Source organism: Varanus komodoensis, unplaced genomic scaffold (assembly GCF_004798865.1).
Source record: "Varanus komodoensis strain SLA01 unplaced genomic scaffold, ASM479886v1 scaffold21, whole genome shotgun sequence".
Lineage (NCBI taxonomy): Eukaryota > Metazoa > Chordata > Lepidosauria > Squamata > Varanidae > Varanus > Varanus komodoensis.
The window spans coordinates 13,325,127-13,343,307 of record NW_025335589.1 but is presented as its reverse complement, the minus strand read 5'-3'; the positions used below and the strand labels follow the sequence as shown (position 1 = coordinate 13,343,307).

The following is an 18,181-nucleotide window of genomic DNA, read 5'->3' as shown; positions in this document are numbered from 1 at the left end:
GTGAGAGAGAGAGAGAGAGAGAGAGAGAGAGAGAGAGAGAGAGAGAGAGAGAGAGACAGACAGGAGACTAATTTGCCTTGAGGGTAAGCATGCCCAGCCCCAATTCACAGGATCTCAACCAAGAATGGAATAGTGAACAGGAGTACCCCCATTTTGCCCAATCAGTGGAGTGCTTCATTATTACCAATTTAGAAGCAGTCATGGATCTTAAAGGGCTATGCTTAATTCAGCAAAAATGTTTCCAGTATACTGGATTGCACAATATCTCTGTGACAAGGGCTGAATTAAATTGTCCAGTTGTTGGAGCTATAATGCTGCTGATACTTCTCTTTTTCATATGTTGTGGCACTGCCCAATGGCAGCTTCCTTTTGATCAGAGGTAATAATTCAGATGAATCTTTTCATGGAAAGTTTCAGAAAAGTAAGGAAACTTTCCCCTACAAAAACTAGTATCATAGGTTTTTTGTGTTGTGCCACAGATGGATATGTCAAAAAATATCTGTGTGTGCAGGGGAAGGGAAGGGGACTCCATGCACACAGCAGAAGTTTAGATGAGTTGCACTGCCAAGTCCCTTGAGATAACTTGTGGGGAGATCAAAGGGCTATGACCAAATATGGCAGACTGGTGAGTCCCTGATCATTTGTCAGCTGAGGGATGGCATAGCAAGTGCTTAGTCAACCCATCAGGACTCATTTCCAGCATGGTTTATCATGATGTGTGAACAGGGTATAACCACACACCCGTTGCTGTTGATGTTTTTGTCCATTGTTTTTCCAAAGACCTCTGGACAATCAGGAAGTGCAGAGGGTTGAAATGGGCAACTATGGCATCTGTTAGTCTTCACATTGATGGAAGCAGTGGAACCTGAACATATCTATAATAATATATACCACAAAACTGGGAAGGGAGAACACTGTAAAATTATTAAAAATCAGTACAGGATCCAAGTAGGACCATTGACAATAAGGTGATACACCCACCATCTCAGTAGCTTGTTATAGTATAAACTACTCTTTTTCTGAGCATAATTCAAAGGGTGGGTGTGTCCCGGAAAACAGCTAACTTGCTAACTTCTTGAAAGGAAGGTTAGTTGAAGTGTAAGTGCCAAATATTGAAGGACAAACAAATGCAAGAACATGTACTAAGAAAGTTAAATGGAATATCAAAAGCAGCCTAACAATGAATTCTTGGTAAGTACCATTAAAAACCAATTGCCAAGATGAATTGAACAGTATCCAAGGAGAATATTGCCAGCTCTGGGACATAAGTAGCAAGAGCACCTAGGCAGAGACACCAGGATCAAGGATGATGACAACAGGGAACCAAGTCTACTACACGCAAAGGTCAGATGGAGGAGGAAGTATGGGCAGCTGGAGACCAGGACAGGACAGGAACAGGCAAGGGTCAACCATATTACAGAGCCAAAGGCAGGAGCAGTCAAGAACCAGTGAGGGTCAAACACAAGTGAAAATGTTGCAGGAGTGGTTCAAAAACAAGATGCAGCCATTAGAAGAATTCACATCATTATGGTAAAGCTGGGTTGGAAGAGACCGGTCTCAGTAGATTGATAGTAATTCTGCAGTCCCTCACATGCCTGATGCCAACCCTATGTCTGTGTTAGACCAGAATGTTTTCTCTTCTTGGCCACCAAGGAGAGCTACAATGTTATGTAGGCAAAGCAGATTCTGGCAAAAAGGCTGATTTCGAAATCCTGTCACTTGCACCAAAGAGTTATTTTGAGTAATGAACAGATGTGAAACCGTTATTCCAGGTCAAAAGTTTACTTAAAGTTATCATTTATCAGATAATAGGCAAAAAGACATGCATATGAAAAAAGCTTGCTATATTGTAGTCTAGAAAATGATAGAATTAGGTTTAATTAGCAAATTTGTTCTCTTCTTAAATGTATAATTCAGAATTGATATTATCTAGTTTGATGTATATTTAAGCCTTTTTGTGTGTTTTGATTTTAAAGGCTTTTTTTTGTAAAATGAGATAATTAAGACCTTAGTTATGTAACAGTAGATAATATTAGATATGAGTTTGTTTCTGTGCCAAAAAAGCCAGTATGTTCTGATTTTGGAATGAAAAGGCTTCTACTTAGAAGAACACTAGGCATGTCAGCTGTCCAGTTTGTTCAAAGCTGAATAAGAAAGCTTGAATTTAGGCTAGGTATATCTTTTTAGGCTATTAGGACTAAAAGTCAAAGAATAACTTTATCAATATCTTTCTTCGCTCTCTTGCATAATAATATCCTTTTTAATTCTGTGCAGTATATGTTTCGTTGCTATACTTTAAGACTGTATTTTAAGAAAAAAATGAAAAAGCAGTAAAATTCTTGTTAGTAAAAGGTCAAAGACTGAACCCATCAAGAACAGCTTCTGATATATTCTTATTAATCAGCTATAGATGATGGCTTTTTAAATATGGGAACTGAGTTTGACAAGAATGAGCAAAGGCAGGTATTTATTGTTAAAGCCGTGGAGAGCATGGGGTAAGCATACTTGAAGGGATATTGTCTTAAACAGAGCCTGCTCAATTGTGTGATCGTCCTGTCAGCTTTCCCTGAAGCTCCCATCAGAGCCTTCTCAGTGGTAGCACAGCTTATATAATACCCTATACAGAATTCACTGGGTAGTTAGTTTACCATCATTTGGGCACAGGGCTAAGAATGTGTAATTTTCCCATGCTCCTATTTGATAAACTGTGGTGTTTTTATTGATTTTTTAAAAATATGCTTTTTAGGTGTTTTCCTCAGAGCCTGTAGTTTTAGCTCCAAATGTTGTTGTTGTTGTTATTGTTATTGTTTTTAATTTGAACTTGGCTTCTCCATTCTTATTGTGAATAGCAATGAGCAAAAGAATAATATGCATGTAGTTCTCCAAAGCCTTTTCTGATTTGTTTGAAAAGTTTCCTTAAACTTAATGTTCCTTGTTGCTGCTGTTTTAAATTCACTAATGACAAGTTTCATTAACAAATAGTTAGCATTTGCTAATGAAATCCAATTATTTTGGACTCCAGCAAGTCAGAGAATTAGGACTTCTGTCAAGCTGTCTGAAATAAAGGCTGAATTAGTATTTGATTCTAGATCATTCATTTATTAGTAATTCTCTGAAATTAAAAAGTAGTGGAATAAAGATATGCTGCATTAGCTCAACTATTACACAGAATAAGGATGAAAGCGGTAATTTTCTCTTAAAGTAAATATAGTGGGAATTGATGACAGACAAGATCAGAACAGTGTTTTTAGGAGTAGTTATAATGTAATCAATCGGGAGCTGTGCCACCAATTGTAGGGTCTCCCCTTATACAATGATTCTCTACTAGTGGAACAAGGAATAACTGTTCCAATCAATTCAGAGTGCAGGGAAGGAATCAAAGATCTCTTGTCAATGGAAACAAATCCCACAGCTTTCTTGAAAGAGGAGGAGGAGATTTAACAGAGGCTAGTATAGAAAATGGAAGAAGGGTCAAACACATGGAGAACAAATACAAATTAATCAATGCTTATAAGGAGAAGAATTCTAATGCACAAAATGGACTTAGGTGTCTCGGGATGATAAGAATAGCACCAGGGTGATTGACAAAAAGGAAGTGGTCAGTCCATTGCAATCAGAAGACAGAGTAATAGTAGTATACTATGGATTTGCTAGACTGGTATACTGGCACTCAGCTGACCAAAGAAATTCCAAATAACACTGTGTGCATGGAGTGTACTCATTACCTAGTGTGATAAGTACATACTAATGTGATCTTAGGGTTGCTCACAGTTAAACATTGTAGAAACTTGCCTCTGAAATCTCTTACCTGCTAAATAGTAGATACTCAAGGGCATTCAACTAGTTCTGTTGCGTTTACATTCTATGGGAGAGAATACATTTTACATGGTATGCCAGTTCATTGGGTTCTGGTGTACAAAAGCCTCCTGTCCACTAGAAGGCATCTACATATCTGAAGGTCTAATGTAAGCAGTCCACAATTTGGCTCACAGCCTATAGTGCATTAATACCCTCGAGTTGCTGCAGTCCATGCTGGCTGTAACTGAAAACATGCAAACCTGGGATTGTTGTGCACACCTTGCTGAGAAGGGCAGTTTGAGGGTTAAACAACCCTCACATAAACCCAGTCTGTTGTAAGCCTGTGTGAGGCTTGTTTAATTAAGTCTTTCCAGCCAGGTTCACATGAGGCAAACCCCAGCAACCTTCGTTTGGGGGCTGCATATCAGGAATTGTGACTGGCATGCGCTGCAGCTCCTCAAGGATAAATTAATCCATAGTGGGCTGTTGTGATGTATGAACTGGGCCACTGTATCTCTGCTCTGGTATGCTTGCAGGGGCAGTTTAGTAACAGCTTTGCTATCTCTGTACAGGAGTTGACGGGATTTAAACAACATGAAACATTGGTGTTCATAGTCATCTTCATTATTTTAATCATTATTTTTGTTTAAACACATACATTTCACAGCTTTTGAACATTTTGGTGGTATTGCTCCTGGAAAGCTAAATTAACATATAATATGGAACAACAGAGAAATAATGAAGGTTCCATACCAGTAATTAAATTACTTCATTAATTAATACTTATTTTAAAGCTAAAGAAATGCCCAGTAATTCAAAATACTGGAAATACGTATGGTTATAAAAATGGGCTATAGTTTGGGTGCATAATTGTCAGCAGCAACCACGTTACTGTAGCTCAAAACAAAACCTGGTGCAGGAAATGGCTGATGCAACAAATATTATGCATCAGCTTCTTTGGATTGTCATCTGCAGAGAATGTAATAACTTAGGGAATTTCAAAAGAAAAAAGAAATACACTAATATTAGACTTAATGATTGCAACACTTTCTCTATGCATTGTTCTTTTTTAAGCAAGAAGACAATTTCCACACTTTAATGTATTTGTTGGTATTTGATTTACCTTCTGAGTATAAGGCAAAATATAACTGTTTTCCAATGTATGTTATATAAATTAGTGAGTGCAACTAAGGAAAGCAGTATCTTGAAGCCTCTTTTTTCAAGGGCGCTTACTTTAAGTTATTCACATTTAGGATTATGGTCAGTGTCTTGGTTCTGATTATTTTTTCAAAGTAATATAAGAATGTATTCCTGATATTGCATCAAATCTGTTCCAGAATAGAATATTAGTGTACGCTATGTGACCATGACGCATGCTTTATATATCTTGGATATCAAAACAGTTGCTCTGGATTTTTAAACCATTTTTTAACTTTTAGGAAGCAATCTCAGATCTGCTTACCTGGGTAACTCCAAGTAAGTAGATCTACACTGTAGAACTCAGTATAGCATACATAGGAAAGGTCATGCCTTTAATAACACTGACTTGGTTTAGGCACCATGATAATCCACTCACAGAGGTTGAGAATGAATTGAGTGTAGGTTGTCATTGAACATTGGGATCTTGCTGAAATGTGAGCTATTGTGTTGTCTGCAGCCAGGGACACTAATAAACATGGAATCATAGAATAGTAGGGTTGGAAGGGGCCATGAAGGCCCTTGAGTCCAACCCCCTGCTGTTGCAGGACACCAAGTAACACCATCCCGCTCAGATGGCTGTCCAGTTTCTTTTCGAATGTCTAGTGTGGGAGAGCTACTCACAAACAGAATCCAAGGTTTGTTGTTAGATTGTGAACTTAACACAGTTGAGATAAGACAACACACCTTTCAAGCAGCTATTCACAGTTCAACTACAAGCCATACACAACCCTTGAGTATGAGATTGTCAGGGTCTAGGGTCAGAATGTGGGGAATCAGAGACCAGACACAGGCACTGAGACCAGGGCAACAGAACTTGAAGTGAAACAGAGTCCAAATGTAAGGTTTAATGGCAATAATTCAGGAAAATATCACCTTTTAATTCTGAGTGTTTTCATTAAATAATTTGTAGTGCCTTTGTGTAGACTTTCATCCATTTGTGGCACAATTAAACATGCCATTTGAATTTGGGGAGAGCTTGCATTGAAATATTAGTGCATGTGTATATTTTGTCACTTTTTGGTGTACTTCTAGTAATATCGTAATCCTTTAAGCACTTACTTGGAATAAAGTTTCACGTATTTCACACCTTGAAAGTATGTCAGAAATTGTTATTCCATATACTGATACCTTGTTTGTCAGTAGAATATGCTCAGGACTTATGTGCATGCATTTTCCCCTTTGCCCCATGAATATAGTTGATGATTTGTACGCAGATCCAACATATGTAACTGCATGCTCAGAGACATACATGCAAGAAACTAATATTGCCATTGTTTCAGGGAATGTAAATTATTTTCAGAATTTCAGAAATTGAAAAGGGATAAGTGGAAGGAGAAAATGTTGGGCTGGTGCCAAGCGATAGCTCGTAATCCTCACAGACTCCCAAACAGCACAAGAACCCCTGAGGTCACAGGTGATGCTTCACATGTCTCTGCCTTGGTGAGTGGATGTTCTGTTTCATGATGATGGCATGTACAAAAATCAAACGAACCCCAAGCCAGCAACCCTTTAAAGCTGTTAAAATCAATTTTGTAAGACAGTAGTACTTGTACCTTTGTATTTTATCTGAAAGCGCTTTGGCTTTTTTATGCTTCTTTTCATTTGCTTTGACTGCACTACAGCTGTTCTGTGTTGGTTTCCCAATTTTGTCACCTTTTGTTGCCTTTTTTGTCTTGCATGCTGTAGCTATTGAAATAATTTTGCTGTTCTGTGAAGGAAAAATATAAAGCTGCACTCTTTAACCTCTAAACAGCAAATGTCATTCTCAGCAGCTTCAACAATATTAAGGTATAAAAATCTCCTGCAAATATATATAACATTCTGGTTGTTTTACTAGTCCTTCATGCATGACATGAACAGCAGGGTTCTATTTAAAAGTGCTGTTTTGCTTGGTTTGTAAACCTGCCTAGCACATTAACAACTAAGAAACATGTATTGTAGAAATATTCTTCCTTTTCACATCTTCTGTATGGTGGATGATATCTTGGTTCGAAAGCTTAACCACAGATGGGGTAAGTTATATTGTGTATATGTGTGTGTGTGTGAACTTGGAGATGGGAAGAGTGGAACCTGTAGGAAAGAGTCAAGTTGCCCAGTGAAATTGCACCCCTCCCCGGAAACCTCTCTCCAGTCTTGGCTTTGCTTTCAGAAGTAGAATAGTTTGTTAGCTGCTCGCAGATAGAGCTGGGAGTTTAGATTTTGTGTGGTAGGGTGCACTGGGAAAGAGGGAGACAGAGAGAAAATAAAATGAGTGTTTTTTGTGAGCTTCTGCCTTTTTCGTGAGGTTCCTTTTTCCTGTGTTCTGCCTTTGCTCCCTCTTCATTCATTTCCCTTGGTGGTGGTCTGCACTTGTAAAAGGATTTGGCCCATGGGGCTGCCTTCACCTTTTCTCCATTATTGGGAAAAAGGCCTTCTTCCTTTGTTTCAGGAGGAACCAGGGCTTGCTGCTCTGGAGTCCATTTCCTGACCTGGTGCTAGAGTCACCACACTTGTCAGGCCTCTGCTGACGGAGGAGCATAGTGTGTCTAGGCTGGACATTCTTTGCTGTAGGCACCGGTCCTCTGGGCTCCCTCCTTGCAGGGGACAGGGGAACCTGGAGTGTTGTGCTGCAGTGCTCCTTTCCACTGCTCCTGCTTGTAACTGTGCCTTTAGAGACAGACACAAACCAGTTTTAACATCACCATTGGCCTCCCCCTCCTTTTCTTTGAATTCTGGCCTTTCTCCCTAAATTTAAGTGGGGAAAGAGAGGGAGTTTTCATTGGTGGAGTGATCAGCCTGCACTGTGTCTCTTCACATAGATCACTTCAATTTTCCCTTTCAGTAGCAACTTGAGTGGATAATTCTGCTCAAAACTGCAGAGGCTTTTTTCCCTTCTGAAGGTCTGTCTGGCCAAGTTCTTATTGAGGTTACTCAATTCTGAATGGAAAGAGCCAACCAGGCAAAAATCTGTTATTTCTCTGATGCATTCTTTTATATTGGATATCATAGACCACAGTGGATGATCCTGAGATTCCCTTAACCTTTAAAGAATTCTTATCAAGGAAGAGAATAAGGCTTTAATGATTTGGGAGAAAAAAAGAATGAGGCAGTACTCCATCACGTTCATGCAGGTTCATCTCTAGCCATCAGAATTAGTACTGCCAATTTCATCAGAATCCAGGCACCTGTTCTTCAGCCCACTGACTGAAGGTCTGCCACACTCTGGCATCTTAGTGAAGGTCTCAGCAAAATGACCGGAGCAGCACAGTTTGTTGCAGGCTCTTTCATGTCCAACATTCTGCTCAGGAGCATGGCTGCTGGGGTGGTGCCCTGGAAAGGTTTCTGAGGTAGGTCTCTCTCTACTACATCTTTCCTAGAGGGATTTTTCAAGGAACTTTTCAAGCCTCAGTGTCCCTTCTACTGTCAACATGGCAAGTCTAGCCTGTGCAGGCCTGGTTGAGGTGGAGAGCAGAAACAAAACATTCTGCATTACTTTCTTCCTCATTCACAGTGGAGGATGCTCCAGCTCCCATACATAGGGTATTTACTTGCAATCTCATTGTAGTGTTCTGGTTGCAGCAAATCTCATTTTGAGCTATGGTGTTCCATCCCCATCAAGGAACTCACCTGGAATTGGTCCTCCTGGTGGTGGTCACTGTTCATTTTTTTATCCCCACAGGGTGACTTTCTATATGAAATCTACTATTTATTCCGAAAATAAACTCTTCCTCCGTGTTAAGAAACTATCCTGCCTGATCTTTGCTGCAGTCATTACTACCAAAAGTAACAGCTGTTTCATATGTTAACTGTGCGGAGACTGCTCAAAACAAAACAAAACACATTGGGACCATGTCAGTCTTTTAATTTCCAACCAACAAGGGAATCTGAGGTGTCAAGTGTCTGGAAGTACTGTTAGCTGGTGGGGTGAGAGACTGTATCTCTTGACCTGCAGCTCTTCTAGCAAGCCTATTCTGGGGGAGGGGAATTATAGACCTTTCAAGTAAGGGGTGGCTGAAGTTTCCTGAGTAACCCTGGAAGATATTTGCAGGGCTGTCACCTGGACTCATTGCTTTCCTTTTATCCAGCATTAAAGTTTGAAAGTTGTCCTTTGGCTGAGGCATCCTTAGGTTGTCAGACTGCTACATGTTCTGTCAAGTCACCTTGCCTGCTGTTGGCTGCACTCTTCCAGTGAACTTGCAAGTCCACAGAAAAATTGGAGTTGGTGTGAAGTGACTTTCTGGTCAGCATAGAGTGGAAGCAGTGGTCCCAACCCTGAGGTTTTCATGATGTCTGTTGCCTGAGGATATGAGGCATCAGCACAGGGACCCCTAAGTAGGTTAGCATTCCTTGTCCTCTGTCCCATCCAGAACTCATTTGTTTTGTATTTTTTCCTGCAGTTGGTGAGAATTGTTTGTTTTTTTCTAAGTTTGTAAGTCAAGTCTCAAAGGGTTCTACTGCTGTCAGCAAGAATATGACTGAGAGGGTTGTTGGAGGGTTCCCACAGCAGATGTGAGATTTAATTGGTCTTACCCTCTCATGCTGGAGAAATTAACACTTTGTTGTTGGGTCTACTGTCTGCTGATCAGAACAATACTGCATGGTAAGTCCAGGTTTCTATTTTAAAGCAAATTATATGATTAGAAAAGGATACTCTTTTCTCAAACAATACTTTGTTCTTGGCGAAATTTACTATTATAATTGAGAAACTGAATTAATGTAACTATATTATTCTGTTAATAAAAATAAATGTGGTCTATTTGGTCTGAAAATTATTTGCTCTCTTCCTCTTTCTATTTTGAAGTCAAATTTGTTTACTTGGTGGATGCTGATTCATTTGGGTCACCAGTATTTTATAGGGAGAGGTGGTGTCCTTGACTTCCATATGCAACTTCCATAGGAGCTGCTATTCAAAGATTCATTACTAGATCCAGATCATTCTTATTCATAATACTTCATGCATGGCTCAGTGCTGCTATCACAAAGTTCCTGCAACTATTGTAAGTGCAAATGATTCCCAATTTTTATTGTATTTCATGTGTTGTTATAAACTGCCTGGAGAGTTTTGACTATTGAATGGTATAGAAATAACTAACAATGAAATGAACTCCTTGGGTGAGTTCATAGTGTTACAATCCAGAATTTCACTGAAATCCATGGTAGTTAAATATTTTGCAGCAGAGGTTTATGCTCTTCTTCAGGAAGCTGCATTTCTCAAAATTTCCTCGCTACTGTACAAAGCAATTTTAGTCATGTGCATTAAGAAGTTAGCCCCTGTACACAAAGCTATGTGCGTATATCAGTCTTCTTCAACCTGGTGCTCTCCAGTTTTATTGGACTACAACTCCTGTAATCCCCTGTCAGCATGGGCTTTGGTTAGAGGTGATGGCATTTCTAGTCTAAAGCATATGGCAGGTGCCTGATTGTGCAATGCAAGTGCACGAGCTTGTAGGATAAGTCCTCAAAATATTTTGCCAACTGCCTGTTAGCATCTCAGAAAGCACAATGTCAGTAAAAAAAGGAGGTTGCTGATATGTGACATACGCACTTATCCAGTGGCTGCAGCTTAGTTCACTGGATCTTTTGCTTCAGTGGTGCATTTTCTCTGCCAGCCTATTTATTTTGTCCTGACACAGTAACCTCAGTGGATAGAGAATTGAGGGAAGGTAGGGGAAGGGAGAAAGCCAGTGTGGTTTCCAATCCTCCTATCTAATATCCCTAGAATTGGCTTAAGAAGATTTGGGAGAAAGTGCATATGGCACATCCTGCTCCAGGAATGCTGGTGCACATACAAACCACTGCATAAGCAAGGTCAGCCCCACATATTTCAATGTCAAGGGGATTAGTAGCAGTAGGTAGATATGAATGGTTACAACAGACGACTTCATGTGGGTGCTAATTCTGTAAAGCTGGATAATTGTTTGCTGTATTGCAATAATGTTTTATCACTGACATTTTAAGGTATACAACTGGCAGGCTAACCTGTAATTTATTATGGTACACCTGGGGTACATAGCATTTGAATATATTACACATTTTATTTAGCTACCTTCACAGTATTTTTAATCTAGAGCACTTTGTAAAGAGAGTCACTTATTTTAAGTGAAATTCTTACCCAAATTCTTGTATTAAAAGTGAAAGAAATTTGCAGCTTCTGTCAAAACAAATGGTATGTCAGTTTTCACACTTTGCTTTTCTTTACCTTCAAGTGGTGTTTAACAATTTTTAGTGTTTTACATGAGGAAGGCAGATCAAGTCAAACATTACCAAAGAGCTGTCAAGAAGTAACACTGCAAGAGGGAATGGGAAAGAAAGGAACAGCCCTTCAGTTGCTGAAACATCGAGTTGACATCAAAACAGAAAAGAATAATTTTTTAAACCAGATTTCTAAAACAGGTGACAGTGTAGCAAGCTGGGCTGAATTCTGAGGAGAACAGAAGCAAGCTGCTTAGATATATTTCAAACTTTTGCCAGGAATCTTTGTATATCCCTGATCTGCTGATAACTTTGCTACTGGATATTTTGAAAAGAATGACTGGACCAGTGACCCGCTTTACAGAAGATGACTGCTAGTCATTTCTCATTTGCTTTCACCAAACCTTTAAACTACTCCCCATATGGTGGATTGAACAATCGGCACATGAGCTCTGGCCATTGGCTATATGTGTCCTTCCTTATAGACATCCTGAAAACTCTAAGACACCTTTTTCCTATGTCAGAAAAGAGAATGAAGGAACATGTGAGGAAGGAAGGAATGAAGATGAGTTAGTCTGTCTTATTTTCTCTACCTAGCTTCCTCTCGCTTCCCATCTTGTATGCCTTTCCCTTGCTGCTTCTTCTCAAAGCTGCTTGCATACTCATCATGTAAAGATTGTTTCCTTTGTTCTTTTCAATCTAGGGGCTGGAATAAGGGGAAGGGGAAAAGTAAGTGTGTGTGTGTGTGTGTGTTGCTCAGGCATGTTTATCTCCTCACTCCCATCTCTCAAGCTGTTCAAAAAGCGGAAAGGCTCTATGGTATCTGAAGTCACTTTGAAATGGATAAGAGAGTGAAAAGAAGGAGCATTCCTTCCCCTTATCCTGCTTTTTCCATTCCTACCTTATCACTGACCCTCTAGATCATTTCAGATAACACTGCTACTGTTTGGCCCCAGAGTACTTGCAATTAGGCTATCCTTCTAAAATACACAATTATTTATCTCATGAAATGTATGGCATAGATGGTTAAATGTTGCCCAGATTCCAATCATTGCATGCCCAACTCTGCTGTATCCTATGGCAATATTTTTATTTTGTTGGAAAAGATAAGAATTGTATTGAAAATCAGAATAAAGTAACACAGCTGGACTAATGTTTGAAAATATTAGCTATCATAAAGATGGAGGACTAACTTCTGATGGGAGTGCCACTTTTTATGTGTAACAGTAGCGTCTGTTTTGTATTCTGATTTCATGTCACACACTAAATTCAGAGTGCCTCTTTTAACTCGTATTTCCTTAGACAGTCTTGGTAATACATGTTAATAAAACAGCAGGTTGATTCCTCTCTTCCTTCCATTTTGGCCAGAAATGTGACTCGCATGAATCTTTTCAACTGCGTTCTTTGCCACATGTGAACAGCAAGGTCCTTTGCAGGAGCAGCAGCTCCTCACCTCTGAAATTTAATTTTGCAGTTGCTAATTCATAAGGCTGACAGGGACCAGTGGATCTTTAGTTTCATTATCTGACTTATAGCATTTTTTCCCAGTTTATCCCATGGAATTGAGAAAAACACTAGAAGCAAAGAGGAGGTGCCTGTAGAACCAATAGTGTCTTGCAGTTTGAGCTAATGCAGTACAATTTTAGCATTGCACTAATTATTTTTATATTTAAATAAATGTGAAGGATAATCTTTTAAGTGAAATATAACAATCTGATTCATCTTAATAAATGGAGAACCATAGAATTAGTGGGAAAATTTTATTTAGTTATTTATATTTCCATTTATATGCTTCCTACTACCTCAAGGCAGCTTACATATTCATATAACAATGAAGAAAGAATAAAAAGCTTCATTATCAAAATTTTAAACCTTACAATAATACCAACAAAGCAAGCAATGAAAGGGAGGGCAGGATCAATTATTAAAAAAGGTATTAAAAAGGAACATTTTAGGCTTGTGCTGAAACAATAATAGAGATGGCACCAGGCAGAATTCCACGTAAAAAATCCCTCTTAACATCTAGTATAGGTTGCATTCGAGTATGGTGGTGGGATTTAGCTTTTAAGTTTATGCAGTTTAATTTAACTCTGTATTCCACTAAATAAAATAGATTTATTCTAAATTTCCCAGCTCTCCCACTTTTTATATGGCTTGCCATTCTTTCTGAATGGTGTTTTCTGTTATACTAGATAAGAAAATAAGATGCTGTTTTGCAGAGCTGAATGAATCTTCTTCTACAAATCAATATAAATAGTACTATTTAACAGCCATAATAAACTAATACACAATTTGGCTTTTTTTTTAACAGTGCTTGCATCTGCACATTCAGCAATATCAGAGTAAATGCACAAGCACACTTGGTTGCCTTGGCAACCACATTGTTCAAGATAGCTATTTGGTGGCATTATGGCTTTAAAACACCTTGCCTTCCATTGCTCTGATGGTATACCCAAGATATAGACTGTTGCAAGATTAAATGCTTCTTGGGGATGAAAAGCATCTGTTAATCCCATTCCTTGTCAGCATGAACATTTTTGTTTCCTGTCCTCCCTCCCTCCCTCCCTCGCGATTTTAAACATTCTTAGACTGAAATTATGGCAGCCTAATTTGAGCATACTCTGCAACTTCTATTTTTCATTGCTGGTCCTATTTCTTCTAACCTACCTATTTTTGTCATGTTTTAAATTAATCAGTTGCCATTTATTTTATAGTCAAAGGCCTTCTCAATGAACAATGATACATTGTAAATTAAATTATAATGTAGCAACTGAAATAAATGCTATTAAATTAAGATTAATTTAAGTGATTTAATTGATATAAAATTAAGTATACATTGGATTAGGATATAGAAACTAATATGTGTAAAATAAGAAATTAGGATATAAAAATTAGAATATATGGTACATGGGTAAGCAAGGATGAAACAACACAGACTGACTGGGTTTACACAACTCAACAATATCATGAATAACTTGTCACAGTGGGTTGTCATGTCATCTGAACTCAGAGCATTTCCCTCAGGGTGTCTTAATGGTCAGCAGTAAGCCACCCTGACAACCTGTGGCTTGTCCTAAGTATTATATGATCTACAACAACTTTAGATAGCAGAGCAGAGAAATTTTACTGTGGGTTGCAGGAATCAGCCAGAAAGTCACTTGACCAAATTGGCAACCTGCCTTGCCACTCTTCATGATCTTACACATGGTTCCCTGAGTAGCAGCCCCTCCACCTATTCCCGCTTTAGGCCAACTGGCAGTGGTTTTCCTTTCTTTTTGATTCTGGCTTCAGAAATTTGCACAGTTGGGTTTGTATTTTTGCTGTTGGTGTTGTTGTAGTTGTCAGTCTTTCATAAGTGTATAGGAGCATACTTATGGCTATATTTAGCCTTGCCTGGTCCATGTTCTTGTATGTTTCAGCTGTCAGATGGGGTGATGAAGTAAGTAGAGGACAGATGGACAAGATACCCAAATTTGTTCACAGTTGCCAAGTGAAAAGCCACCAGGTGAAAGCCACCAGTAAAGGGGAAAAAGTGGTGAAAGTTGGTTCACTAAAAGAGAAGCAATGCAACCCCCTTAGCAATGTAATCCCCTGACTTTTAAGTGTTGAACTGACGCTTCTCAACACTTTCCCATACTCTTCTGAGTCTCCAGCCACTCCAGAAAAGGGAGATGTGAACTCTGCCATACCTTGAGAAAATTTAACTGCTGCAGTTACTGCTATTTTCTATGAGTTTTGAAGTACAAACGAAGTTCTGAGATGGTGGCTAAATGGGACAGGATGGACAGCCTTCTTGTGGGGAATGCAAGTATTGCTGGTGCTAGTACCCCCATTTGCTTTATTATGGTTATTATTATTAATTATATTTCTATACCACCCATAGCCGAAGCTCTCTGGGTGGTTCACAACATTGAAGTCCCCCATCCAGATTCCAACCAGGCCTGACCCTGCTTAGCTTCCAAGATGAGGCATGATCAGGCCCTTCAAGCTACATGTCTCCTTCTAAGGTTTGTGTTTTGTGCTTTTTTTTAACATCAGGAATATTTGTGCACGATTTGAACTGGGAAATATACACAAATTCAATAGGAAATAACTAGAAAATGTGTGCCAATTTTAGGCATAGGAAGTAAATAGAATAAAATTTATTCACCTACAGTAATGGAACTTTTACTTCAGGAACACCGATTTCACCTCTGCTTATATTTCAGCCCTTAAATTGGTGTACATTTCCTTTCCCTTTACTTCCTAGCCATTAATGGTATAAATATTGCTGTGGGTTCTTTTAGAGCTTCCAGAGAAACATAAGCAGACACAGCAGTAAGTACTCTGGAAAGTAGCTGCAAAACTTGGAATGGTGGGGAGACAGTATCTCTCCTTTCTGGGGTGTCTGGAGAATCAGGGAAGTGTTAGAGCCAGACAGTACTGAGAAGTGCTAGTTTAACAATCAAAAGTCAGACAATTACCTTCTTACAGGGGTCACTTTCATCTCCCCACTTTTTGTCCTCCTACTTTCCTTTTATCCCTGCTTTTCAAAGTGGCGGCTAAGCAACTGACAGCTGGGAAGGAACATACAAATTTATCTATATGTAGCTTTGCCTTGTTGGTCTGTTACTTACTCACTCACCTTGAAAGCTGAGCAGGCAAGACTTCATATAATGCACACTTGCTAAAAACAGTGATGATGATGATGATGATGATGATGATGATAATTGCAGATTACAAACATATTTGCACAATTTTCTGTGCTTGGACAGAACAATAACAACAAAATGACACAAGTGGTACTTTGAGACTTCAGGGAAGAGGTAACGTATGATCTGAGGTAGTAATCAGAGTGAGGACAAGGAGACAGGAAGGGATCTGCTGCAAGGGGCAAGGGGGATACTGGCTGGAAGGTAGAGGGTGAAGAAAGGGCAAACAAAGCCATGGTGAACCCAATCATTTGGCAGGTGCATTGTGGGTTGTTCCATGAACAATTTACACTGTATTCCTTACCCACAGGTGGCTTAGCATAATGAATGAATATGGCAAATTAGTTGAGGCAGAGAGAATCTATTCATGTGCCTTTGCAGGTGGTTTCAGTGCATTATGGCTTAGCTTCTTTGTAACCTGTGAAGTAGATACTGGCTTCCAAACTTCTCACTGGATGAGGGCAAAGACCTCTTAAGTGTCACTGATTTTTCCATAATACAACCTGGAGGAGTAGTTTATTTTCAGTGACTGAGGTCTGGGAAAATGATGGTCTTCATATTGGTTGTATCACTTGTGGCTTGTATTTAAACGTTCAAAATTATGTATGCTGCATGAATACAATTAATATAGTTGTAGTTTGGTCCTACATTAATAGATTAAGACAGGCAGTCTTATTTAAAACCCAAAGTGCAAGGAGAACACATTCTTTCACAGTTGAGCACATTCTTTATCTCAAATAAGGAAGTCTTTATGAAGGAAAAATAGGACCCAGAAGCACACTGGGAAAGAAATGAAAAGATAAAACCTAAGGTTATTTTACCATTTTAGTTTACTGGGCCCATTTGTAAACATGTGAAAGACTCTTGGTCCATGCTAGGAATATATGTTAAAAGAAAGCATATCTCTTGATTGTATGTATCTTGGTTTTGGGGTTTTTGACTATGAGACAGAAAATGTCTCTCAGTTTGGGGCTTGAAATAATCCTCTAGGACTTTGATATTCCCCAAGATTCAGGAGACGATCAAATAAATCCAATTTATATTAAAATCCCAAAACATATAGGATGTGTAGTTTGCAAAGGACTTCATTGTCTTGCAATATAATATTCCTAAGGAATAGTTCATATAACATCAAGACACTTCAGATTTCCATGAGTGTTTACAGGTTGATATGTATTAGTTTCTCATACAATTTCAGTTAATGTGTTGATACAATAATTGAGAGCGAGAGAAATAACAAGTCATATCTGAAGGTTTCTCTGTAATATTACAAAAGGGTGAGAGATCACAATCTTCCTTTTATTTGTGAAAATCTGTTCTAGAAAATTAGTAAGGCAGGCAGGGCCAAGTAATTAACCTGCCTGTTGGAAAAGGTGAAAAGGTTTATTTGCATCATAGCTCACTGGAGCCTTCTGTCTCATTGTACATGCAGTTAATTTGAGCAAATATATCATTATCTACTCCCACAACAAGGTACAGTTTTGATTTTATACTGAAACACTTGGCATGTAATTCTGTTATGATGCATGTCTGTCTGTCTGTTGAGCCAGTATAGTGCAATAGTTAAGAGTGCTGGACTGTGACTTGGAGGTCTGTCTCTAGTTCCTACTCAGCCATGAAATTCACCAGGTGAGTTTAGCTAGTTACAGACTCCTAAGTTCAGTCTATATCACACGGTTGTTGTTGTGAAGATAAAATGGTCAGGAAGAGAAGCTTGTAAGCCACATTGGTTCCTTGCAAGAGAAAGAAATGTGGGGTATTACTGTAACAATGTGGGGTATTACTGTACTGAAACAACTGTTTCTTGTTTGTATTATTGTATTTGGAGCTTTGATTTATAGGCAATCTGCCTTAAACATTTGATAAAAAATACAATGTTTTAAGTAATAGAAATAAAATAATATTTTGAGTGTTATACAGTAATTATGGTTAGGTATAACATAGCAGCACATACCAAGCTCTGCTCCACATAATTTTTATATCAAAGAAAATGGCCATAGGAACACTTCAGCCAGTCCTTCATAATTCTGAAAGTATCAAAGAAATCTGAGTGTCTTTAAAATTCCTAAGGTGTCACAGAGATGGGCGCAACACTGCCAAATAAACCATAAACCAGATTGAAGTAGAACTGAGGGAATGGCAACTTACTTGATATCTTTCATGCACTGCCAGAAACCACACAAACTGCTCAAATACTGATTGGGTCTCGGTGAGTCCATCCCAGAGAGCTTTGGCTGTTGGGTGGTAGAGAATTTAAATGGATAAATAAAATCCATCCTATCAAAGAATTAACTAGATGAACCTCAGGAAGGCTCAGGAAA

At 38.8% G+C, this 18,181-nt stretch overlaps 1 protein-coding gene across 2 annotated transcripts in view; it reads left to right on the top strand.

The window, feature by feature from the left end:
- MARCHF1 (membrane associated ring-CH-type finger 1) overlaps nt 1–18,181 on the top strand; it is a 145,644-nt gene that overhangs the window by 33,825 nt on the left and 93,638 nt on the right. The window contains exon 2 of one of the 2 annotated variants that reach the window (XM_044430982.1): nt 6,299–6,438. The exons of the other annotated variant lie outside the window; for it this stretch is intronic. Coding sequence (XP_044286917.1) covers nt 6,337–6,438 — 102 coding nt within the window. The 5' untranslated portion in view covers nt 6,299–6,336. The remainder of the gene's footprint in view (nt 1–6,298; nt 6,439–18,181) is intronic. 2 annotated transcript variants of the gene reach the window in all.